The 10,942-nt window shown below is 59.2% G+C and overlaps 1 protein-coding gene across 4 annotated transcripts in view; it reads left to right on the top strand.

Moving 5' to 3' along the window:
• The first annotated feature begins 1,135 nt into the window (after positions 1 to 1,135).
• CASKIN1 (CASK interacting protein 1) overlaps positions 1,136 to 10,942 on the top strand; it is a 29,717-nt gene continuing 19,910 nt past the window's right edge. For all 4 annotated transcript variants that reach the window (XM_085514034.1, XM_015877002.3, XM_015877001.3 and 1 more), the window contains exon 1: positions 1,136 to 1,671. In XM_085514034.1, the coding sequence (XP_085370160.1) occupies positions 1,578 to 1,671 (94 nt within the window). In that variant the 5' untranslated portion in view covers positions 1,136 to 1,577. The remainder of the gene's footprint in view (positions 1,672 to 10,942) is intronic.

Below are 10,942 nucleotides of genomic sequence, written 5' to 3'. Positions count from 1 at the left end.
TGCATGATGGCAGCCCCCAGCCCAGGAGCACCACAGCAGCTCAGGTCCCCACACAGCCGTGCAGTGCCAGCCTGTGGGATTAGAGAACAGATTAGGCGGCGTTTTGTGCTGGAAACCCAAATGTCCTGGATTGGAAAGTGGGGGGTGGGGAATAGAGAAGCACCCTGGTGGGGGGTCACCCTGAGCTGGGGGGACTGCAGGAAGAGCCACGGGCTGCAAAGGGTGTCCTTAGGCTGTAGCCAGGGTGGGCAGGGGCACTGCAGTGGCAGGGGAGATACGTTTTTATTGGGGTGTTGCTTTGCTCTCCACATCCTTCCCTCTGCTCTATGTACTTCTCCACGTCCTGCACCTCTCCTCTCCTGCAGTTACCTGTCCCATGTGTTGCTCTCTGGGATGCCCCACAGCTGCTCACCCTGTGCAGCCACCCACTGTCCTGCTGTGACTCATCAGTGGGGTACCAGCCTTTTGGGGTCTGCAGGTTGGTTACTCCTTCTGTCAGTGTGTTTCCAGAGAATGTTTATAAATAAAGTGATAGGTGCTTTATATATATAAACATAAATATTTATATGTGTATAAATAAGTTTGTATATAGGTTATTTTGCCAGTGCTGTGCCCTTAAAGACGCTTTGAGACAGTAATTCACCCAGGAGAGCAGAAATCTGAGTGTGATTTCGTGCTGGTGGAGCTGTGTTCAGCTCTGACCAGACACTGCTGGCACCTTGATGGGGCCGTCCGTCATCACCACATTTCCAAGCCTGTTTGCAGCATCCTCATCTAGCCAGGCATCTCCCATCACCTCCCATGCCCCAGACATTTATGCCACGAAAAGATGCACGGGGACATATGTCACCAGCCACTGTGTCCACGGCAGTGGAAAATTTGGCAGCAATCGGGGCTTTATTTAACGAAACGGGAGAGCTGTTCAGCCTGGTTTTGCTATCAACCACCCGGGGCCGGCTGCGGTGACTGCAGCGGTCGGGTAGAGCCGGGACGGGCCCTGGTTGGGTTGGAGGTGCCGCCGGGCAGAGCCGCGGGTTCGCCCCGCTCAGGCCTCACTGTGCCCACCCCCCCCGTCCGGGGGCACTGATCGCTGCCACCTCCCCGATACTCGGCACCTTCCCCCGCTCCGGGGAGGGGATCCCCGTGCCCCGCCCGCAGGCACTGGGGTGGCCCCCCCGCGCCTTCCTCCTCCCCCTCCTCGTTCTCTTCCCCCTCCTCCTCCACCTCCTCCTCCTCCTCCTCTTTTTCCTCCCCCTGTGCAGCCCAGACCCCTCCCCGCGCGCTCGGGGCGGCCCCGCTCCTCCGTGCGGCCCCTCCCGGGGCTCCCCCCTGTCCTCTCGCATTGCCCCCCGGGGTCGCCCCGGTGCGGCTCCCGGTGCCCCCCGCCCTACCGCGCCCCGCCCCGCCCCGGGCGCCCGCCGCCGCCGCCCCCGCCTCCGGAGCGGACTGGGAGGGGGGGCCCGCGCCGCGTCGCGCCGTGCGGAGCCGAACCGAACCGAGCCGCCCCTCGCCGCGCCGCGCCGCGGAGGATGCTCGGGCCGTGAGCCCGCAGCCGGGAGCTCCGGCACCGCGGAGCCATGGGCAAGGACCAGGAGCTGGTGCAGGCGGTGAAGGCGGAGGACATCGCGGCCGTGCAGAAGCTGCTGCAGAGGCCCAAACCCGGCAAAGCCAGTGAGTACCGCGACGCGGGGACGGGCCGGTCGGGGGCGGCGGCACCGCGGGCATCCCCCCTCCTCCCCGGGCACTGGCGCCCACCCGCTGCTCCGGGGACCCGGCCGAGTCGCGCCGTGCCCATCCGCGGCACCGCGGAGGGGGGGGGGGGGGCACGAGCATTCCCGGTAGCGCCCCGGGGGGCTCGGCCCCTCTCGGAGGTGGGGGATGTAGGGGGCTGCCGGCGGCGGAGCATCCCCAGGCGCTGCGCGGGGCTGCGTGCTCTCCGGTCCCGGTGCGGTCCCGGTACGGCCCCGCAGTGGCTCCGGTACGCCCGGGGCAGGCGGGCAGTGGCCGGGCTGCCCTTGTCCTGTGCTCGGGAGCAGCCTGCCGGGATCGGGAAGGGTGAGGGGCTGCAGCCCCAGGGCTGGGCTGGGGGCATCTGTGCATCCGTGTGCGTACGGTGTGTGACTGCATAGACCATGAATGTGTGTGTGCATGGACAGCGCGTGTGTGTGTGCACCAGGACTGCTAGTGCTTGCACACATCTGTGTGTGCCTACGTGTGTGCAGCTGTGCTCGTGTACGTGCGTGTTCGGGTGTGCATGTGTGCCCGTGTTTGGGTGCATGTCTGTGTTTGTGTGCCGGTGTGTGCCCTGGCATATGTGTGTTGGGATGCGTCTGTGTTGGTGTTTCTCTGTGTGGGGGTGTTTGGATGCATCTCCACGGGTATCTCCCCGCGTGCAGCTCTGCGTCGGGGCTTTGCACACCTCGGTGTGTGCACACCAATGTGTGTGTCCGTGCGCGGGGCTGTGGGGGTGTAGCCATGTCTCGCTGTGTACGTGTGTGCAGCTTCTGGAGTCTCTGCTCGGTGTGCACGGCTCTGCTGAGGCGTTTCACCCGGGACTGAATTATTCATGGCGCTGATGCAGCTGCAGGTTTTAGGCCTGGTGTGCGGGGCCAGGGGCTGTCCCTGAGCACGGGACTGCAGCACACAACCCCACTGCCACTGAGCCCCGTGTCCTTCCCTCCCAGCGTGCCCTAAATGTGGGCACCCCGTGGTCCCAGTGCCATGTAGGGTTGTATGCTTTCCCCTTTTGCATAGTGGGGTTTCTACTTGAGCAGGACATTGTGGTGCTCTCTGTGTCTTGATGCTGAGCAGGTCTGGCCCTCGTGTCCCCTCGGTGCCATGCAGGGCAGTGGTTGTGACCCCCTGTGTCCATAGCTGTACAGGGTTGGCATGGGGTCCACTGTGCCCAGGTGCCACATAGGACTGTTTTGGTGTCTCCCTTGCCCACAGTGTTGCCCAGGTGTTGTCAATGCTGAGGGCCTGTGTGGGGAGAGAACGAGCTCCAGCTGTGAGCCTCATTCCTCCCAACCCAATTCAGGTGTTGCTGATTCCATGGCCTCAGAGTGGTGTGTGGTGATGGGACTGTGTGTGGCCCACAGCACTGTCCCCACACTCCCCTCTCAAACCCCATGGCCGGGGTGCCCATCTGGTGTTGCTGTGGCAACAGGCAGTGGTGCCGGAGTGCCACCACCTCCTCCTGCATCACATTCATCTCTCCCCAGCCCTGCTGCATCTCCCACTGCAGAGCCCAAGGGCTGGGGTGGCTGTAGGGACTGGCAGTGCTCTGTGTGCTGGACTCACAGGAAGGTGACAAGGGACATCCCATGAGGTCAAACCCCCTCCTGTTCCGTGCCCAGCTGAGCTTCATGCCTTCAGCTGTGCCAGAGTCTTTTGTGCCATGACTCCAGCTCCTCATAGAACCCAACCTGTAGTGCCATGTTCCTGGTGTGGAGGCATGTGAGCAGCCCTGCAGCAGGGCTGTAGGAGCATGGGGGTGTGCAGAGCACCAGGGTGTCCCATATTGTCCATCACCTCTATGTGTAGCTCCTATGCTCACCTTGCTCCCCGTGCTCTTCGGCACCAGGAAGATTTGTAACTGTAGCTCTGTTATCTGGATAATATCCTATTCATGTGGGGGTTTAATAAATGAGATTTTAAAAATCCCTGCGTGAATTAACACGGATTGCCATGGCGACGTGGGGCCCAATTTAGAAGAGTGGAGTAAGAGTTTGTGGGGCCCGTGCTGGCCGCAGCGCGCACAGCGCTCGCTTCCCGGGCATCCATAATTGATGAGGTTGTCTGAAAGTTACGCAAATCAGATGCAGGGATTTGGCAGCAAACTGTTCCCCTCCCTGTCCCCTCCTCCCCTGTGCTACCTCGAAGAATTGTCATGACTTGGCATTTTCGCCTCTGTCCGCAGTTTGGGTGCTGTGGGGTGGGATGGGGGCTCGAGGTGTCCCCAGCTGGGTTTGTGCTGCTGCTGCATCTCTGTCATGGTGTGCTGGGTACCAGGAGATGGGCTGAGCTGTGTTGGTGCAGGGGATGCTCAGCAGTGACATTTTGGACAGGTGGGTTCCGTCTCTGTGACACTGCTGCCACAGTTGGCTCACCTGCTTTGGAAATGGCTTCTGTAGAGCCCTTGAGCTGCGGGGTGGATTCCTCTGCCCTGGCTTCTCCCACCTGCTGGGCTGGGGGTTCTGTGAATCACTTCTACATGCAGCAGGTTGTGTAGCATAGATGTCCGGGCTGATGTACTCACATGCTCTGGGTCCCTCTCTCCAGGACAACTGGAACCAGGCTCAGGAGAGACAAGGGGTTCAGCTCCTAACATACCTCTCTGCCACAGGGCCCAGCCCAGCCTGACCTCACTGCCCTGGGACACAGGCAGCACTCAGGGTCCCTTTGCCCTGGACAGCATAATGACTGTGTTGCCACCTGCACTCTGTGCCATGCCCTGTGTAGCACCAGTGTGGCCGTGAGTGAAGCAGCTGGTGTAGGAGCTGGGCAGCTCAGTGCAGGTTGGTGCATGGGGCAACAAGTAGCATGGGCAGATGCTGGGAACAGGAGGCAACTTCAGCCCAGCAAGCACTGCGAGGCTGCCCCACATTTGGCACTGCCTTTCTGTGGCACTGGGCACCTCCAAGCATAACACAGCTTTACCTGCCAGTCCCACGTGAAGGGATCAGCAAGTGGAAGCCAGAGTCAGGAAGTGGAGCCTATGGGACACGTGGGGTCCTCACAGAGCCCTGCATACCCAAGGCCCAGGACACAGCATCCTGTCCTCTGATGCATCCTGAGAAGTGACCAGTTAATTCCACTTTCTTTCCTTTTTTTTTTTTTGGCCTGCATTTGATTGCATTAATAATCTCCTCTGATAACAGTATTTAATAAAACCAGGCTAATATGGCGCAGTTAGGAAATGTCTTTGACATTTTACAATTCAATTTCCATGCAGTAAAAGGCAGGGCAGCTGCAAATCCAATTGTGGTGCAGTGCACAGGGTGCGTGTGGCCAGCGGCCGCTGGAGCAGCCCCGTTCCCTCCCCATCCCTCTGGCAACACAGGAAACTTCCCCATCCATGGCTGCTGCTCACGGCTCCTGTTGCTGCACATTCCCTAAGTGCTGTGCAAACAGCTGCATGGGGTGCTGCCCTCTGTATGTGTTACAGACCATGGGGAGATGCCCACCCCCAGCACAGGGGCTGAAGTTGGCTCCCCGCTGCTGCAATACTTAACAAGGTGTCAGTGCTTCCCTTATAAACTTCTTTTCAGGGTTTATAACCGCGTGTGAAGCCTTGCTCCGAGCAGGGACTTGGCAGCCGGGAGCACGCTGGCGTGCGCCAAGTTTCCTTCCAGAGGGGGATTATTACTCAGCTCGGGGTGACATGTATTTATTTTACATTTTCTTGCATCTCTCTCTGGCCGGGCCAAAGCTGCCGGCACAAACCCTCCCTTTCTGCTCCTGTTTTGGGGCCGGCTGCAGGGTCTGAGCAGCAGGGGATGCAGGCCAGAACCCTGCTTCCAGTTCTGGGCTCCTGTGCTGGCCTGAATTTCCTCATGCAGCCCTGAATTCACCTGGTGTGACACCAATTAGCCCTTTGTGGCAGGCAGGAAGCCTATCCTGCTGGGGCTCTAAGGGTGCTTCCCTCATAGGGACCTTGTACTGTGCTACTGTGCTCCCCAGAGCGCAATGCTCAGTGGTGGGGGAAAACTCTGGGCATGGCCAGGACCAGGCTGAGCACCAGTGGCTTGAGGTCCTGGCAATGCCATCAAGAACTCAGGGTGCTGGCAGTACCACAAAGTTCTTGGGGTTGCAGCAGTGCTGTGGGGCCGGGTGCTCCATGCAGCCCCATCTCCCCCTTCACAGCCGCATGTGGTTTCCCGTAGCCAGCCTGGCGTCTGGCTCTCTCCTGCTTCGGCTGCTCTGCCTTTAACCCTTCCCTTCCCCTCGCAGGCACTGGGTAAAGCTGTGATTGCCTCCATGGATCAGTGAGCCTCAGTACCACCAGCCTTCTTTACTCCCCTGTGCCTGCAGGGCCCCACTTTGTGACCCAGCAATGGCAATGCCCATGGATGTAGCTGTGCTCAGCATGTGGCAGGCAGGAGCTGTGGGATGCATCATGTAGGACAGCGATGCTTGAGGCTGTGCCTTTGTTAGCTGCCATGTTGCTCCTGTTGGTGCTGCTGTGCTCTGTTGGTGCACTGTGCATCCCAGGGGCTGCTGCCCCTCCTGCTGAACACTTGCCATAAACCCGTTCTGCACCCGCTTTGCCATGCAGGACAGCTAAAGGTGCCTTTCACACATCTTCAAAGCACTGTAGGGAGAGCACTGAAGAATGGGTTTGCTGATGTTTAATGGCCGGTCTGCATTACTGCTGGACCACGCTCCTGCAGGCAAGGAAAGGAGGCTGGCAAGTCAAAACCTGCTTGTGCTCTGCTCTGTTGCTCTGTCCGTGCTTTGTCCCATTGCTCCAGAGGGGTGTTCTGTGCTGGATCAGTTACTGAGCTGGCTGGTGTGCTGCACCAACAGCACTGATGCACTGTCTGATCACTGTCCCATCGTGCAGCAGAGATGTGCAGGGCAGCACAGCGTGCCTGGGCAAGGAGCAATGCTGCCAACGGGTCGGCTCTCATGCCAGTCTGAGAGGGATCTTTAAGCTGTAATGAAATGTTAATAGTATTTTCCAACTCAATATGGGAGTAGAAAATGAGGTGTTTAACACTGGGCTCTGCAGCGACAGGAGCAATCAGCCTGAAAAATGGGAAGGCAGGGATGCAGCACCATCCCCGCACAGCCTGCTGCCGTGGCACTGTGACGGATGGGTGCTGTGCCTGGTGTGAGCTGCATGGTGAGGGGAGTGCAGGGCTGTGGGGAGCAGCCTCTCCTTGGGCCCTGCCAGCAAGGTCACTGTGCTGTGTAGTGACGACTATCCCTGTTGTGAGGATTGGGGTGCTGTGAGCTGCTGGGATCCCAGCACTGTGCCATGTGTGGGCCCCAGTCAGCTGGAGATGGAGCAGGTTGGGGTCAGCGTGCAGTCACAGTGGGTGCTGTCATTCTGAGCATCGTGCCTGCAGCTGGCTGCTCTGCGCTGGCTCTGCTCTGCCCATGTGTGTGTGAGCGCCTGCATGTGCCCATCAGCATCCGTGTTCATCCTTGTGCATCTCTATGCATCCGTGTGCAGTGTGCAAGCATCTGCCTGTGTGCTCGCCCCTTGCAGCCATGTGTTCCACATGCCTGTGGCCCCGGCCTGGCGTGGGGCTCGACGCTGGGGCCAGCTCTCAGCAGCAGAAGCAGCCGCCGGCTGATCCCTTCCAGATGTGGCTGTCGGAGGCCTGGCTTGCACCGCCTCCTCACCGAGGCCCATGGAGGTCTTGTTCCAGTGCTGCTGGCGTGCATAAAGCAGCACCTGCCCAGCTCCTGCATTGCAGCTGGGCTGTTTATGGTGTGCTCCTCACGGCTCTGCGCTGCTCGGCAGCAGCTCTTCTGGCTCTCTTCACTCCAGTGTTCGCACACTCTGTGATTCTCACTGAGCCCTCATACCCCAGTTCCCAAACCAACTATTTGCAGTACGTGCTGTTGTGGTGACAGTGGGGATGCTGGGGAGTGGTCCTTGAGCCCTGCAGAGCTGTGAGACGGCTGAGAGCAGTGTGCCCCTGCTGCAGCTTGGCTGTGTGCCCCCTTGCTGTGCAGTGGACATAGAGCAGCCTGTAGTGATGAGTGGACAGGGACAAACGATGGCACTGTGGGTGCTGTGTTTGGTGCAGACCCTATGGCTGATGTATCAGTGTGGTGTCTGGGAGCTCAAGTCATGGCCCTGCAGCAGTGTTCTCTGCATGCACAAGTATGGGTGCTGCTGTGTGCACAGAGAGCTCCCCACTGCTTCCCAGCGATGCCCACAGCTGGATGATAGGATGCCAGGTGAAAGCAAATGCTCATTAGTTAATGATGCATTAAGGTGCATGATGCTGTCAGCCCCCCTCCTGCAGCCCAGTGCTCCCCACCCATGGGAAGGATGTGAGGGGATGGGAGAAGTGGGGATATGGACAGGGCCAGGCAGGACTGTGTCTGTCCCATGCAGTGCCAGCGCCTTCCCCATCTCTGCCTCCCTCTCCATGACCTGTGTGTGCCCTCCAGTCTCATGCTGAGCGGCAGCTTCAGCATGTTGGCAGTAACTCCTTCCAGCCGGTGTGATTACTGAAAATTACCTGTTTAACATCACCCTGGAGCTGGGAGAATGGATTTCAATTAAGGCTCCATGAAAACGGCACCAGCAGGGATTTGAGCAGAGATGGGAGTGGGTGGGTGTGCGGCTGGCGCGGGGCTGCTGATGCTGAGCCCTGTGCTGCCCCTGCAGTGCTGGTGTCACCTCCCTGCTGCTGTCCCTATGACTGCAGCTGCGTGGGGTGGCTGGGGGGCAATGGGAGCGATGGCGGTGTGTGACTCAGCCAGGCTCCCTGGCACGCGGCAGAGGTCAGGTGAGGATACGGCCCAGTGATGTGTGGCAGCAGGGATGCTGGTGGAGCCACTGGTGAGCACAAGCTGGTGCTGGTGGGCACTGTGGGGTCTCATATAAGGACCTGGGTTTTGTTGGGTTTTGCTGGGAGCTGTGGTCAAGGCGGTGGATCTGGCCCCAGCCCTTGGCTTTGTACTTGGTGCTCCCGTGCTCCTCAGCGCCCATCTCTCTCTGTGTGCCGTCCTCCCCCATTGGTGCCATCCCTGGCAGCCTGGAGGGACAGCCCGTCCTTCCTCCCTTTGGTTCGGAAAGTTTCCTTTTTATAAATAAAAAAAAAATTACAAAGGAGTCCCCGCTGCCTCTTGAAAGCTGCATTTAAGTTGCTTCATTCTGGCCCCAGGGGACAGCCCTGCCGCTGCTGCAGCACTGTGACTCAGGCTGCCACGGCCTATTGATTTTGAAGTGCAGATTTCTTGGCTCCCTGGGGAAGGCTCCGTGCAAGGGCCAGGGCATCAGGAGCAATCAGTGCCCACAACTCCACAGTGCCCCTCAGCCTCACCATGGTCCTCTTTTTTCCCTTGGGGAAAGCCATGCTGCAGCCACCGCAGCCCTCCTGCACCCAGTGCCTTGTCCCTGAGCTGTGCCACTGTACCGGGATGAGTATGGGATTGGTGACAGGTTGGCGGAGAATCTAGAGTCCTGGGGAGCAGTTTGTGATGTGCAGTTGATACCCAGGTGTAGTGCAATGGATATCCATCCAGCTGTGACTGGCAGCTGTCTTGTGGTTGGTGCTGGGGTGTCCATCTGTGTTGGACAGTTGTTGTCCAGCTGTGTTGAGTGGTGGATGTGCAGATGTGCAGGGCAGTTGTCATCCAGCTGTAGGGGCACTGAGCACCCGGCTGCAATGGGTCCATCCCAGCTCCACCATCTCTTTGCCCCAAGCAACCCCTTCCCACGCAGTCCTGCTACAATCGCGCCTCGCCAGCAGTCCGCCTGCTTCCCAGTGCATTATTTATACCATCAACATTGATCTGAAGACGATAATGGCTTCATTAGCATCTCAGCATAGCGCGGGGCTCAGTGCTTGGCACGACCTTGGCTGCAGTAGAACACACGCTTTGCTGTTGGACAGCAGCGAGGGGCAGTCTCCTTATGGGCACAGCCTCCCCACTCCTCGCCAGCCTCAGCCCTGGCACCTCCATGAGGTCCCCACAAGCACAGCCACACACTCAGCCCATGCGTGCACCCATGGGGACCCAGTGACACAGAGCAAATTGGACGGCTCTTGCCAGGGCTCCTCGTGCAACGGCAGCTTTCAGCGCCCGTTGTTTGTGTGGCACTCGTCAGCAAGGATATAATTAAGAGCAGCTATTTTGGATGCTTCCTTTATCTGGCAGCTTGCAGCGATGTTGCTGCAGGATCCCCCCGCACCCTCTGAAATCACTGCCATGCTCTCCAGATGGGGACATGGTGCTGGCAGGATGTGGCTGGGTGGGGATTGGACACACAAAGTGATGGGCACCCATGGGGTCACCCCGTCATTCCAGGCTCATTAGTGGCCACCGAGGCAGGGAGGCAGAGGGGCAGCTGAGCTTTCCCCTCATTAGATGGATGTTGATATAGTGCAGGTTGGAGCCATCTGCTCAGTGCAGATGCCCGCTCCCTGGAAACTGGCACGCTGTGATCACCCCAGTGCAACCCGGGGGGAGCAGGCAGCACTGGGATGCCCAGAGCAGTGGCACTGGGGTGCAGTTGGCATATGGGGTCAGGTGTTGGGGCTGAGCAGCATGGCTCACCCTGCAAATGCAGCCCTGCACATGCAGCTGCTCGTGCTGTGCTCGCCGTATCCTGCCCTGCAGGAGCGTGTGGGGCGGGAGGATGGGGTTGGTTCCTGCGCGCCGGGCTCTGAATCCAAGCGTACATTTAGCTACTGTGATCCCGTCATTTAAGTAAAGGCATTTATGAGAGTAGTAGCTGGGATTAGCTCCCCGAGGCGGTGTTTACACGCAGCAGACTCTGTTTATAGTCGGTGTCTATGGCAGATGTCTGCGTCTCTCTGCGTGTACAGCAATCTCTGGCTGGAGACGGTCCGGCTGTGCTAGGCCTGCTGGATCCCAGGAGCAGTGCAGTTCCTTCTTCTGGAGCTGCTGATAGGGTCCTGCCCTGCCCCACACCACCAAGTCCCCATGTTACTGCAGGGTTCAAGACATCAACTGCTTGGCCGTGGAGTGAGGGAGTGCAGGGAGCCAGGCCTAGGGAGCTTTGTGTTCCCGCATGGCACATCCATCATCAGGACAGTCTGTGGGGACATGGGGGTTTCCCAAGGACATGGTGTGCTGCTGGGCAGCACTGAGCACTCACATATGCCTGGTGTTCCCCATCACTGCTTGAGTGCAGGTGAGATGCTGTGCAGGTGGCAGCCAGCTCAGTGGCTGTGCAGAGCTGCTCTCTCCTCCCCATCTGCCCGTTGCCTTTTGTGTTCTCTCTTTT

Source organism: Coturnix japonica, chromosome 13 (genome assembly GCF_054131305.1).
Source record: "Coturnix japonica strain WE chromosome 13, WE-NBRP24, whole genome shotgun sequence".
Lineage (NCBI taxonomy): Eukaryota > Metazoa > Chordata > Aves > Galliformes > Phasianidae > Coturnix > Coturnix japonica.
Note: the sequence above shows the minus strand (reverse complement) of the source record. Positions and strands in the feature narration are given on the sequence as shown.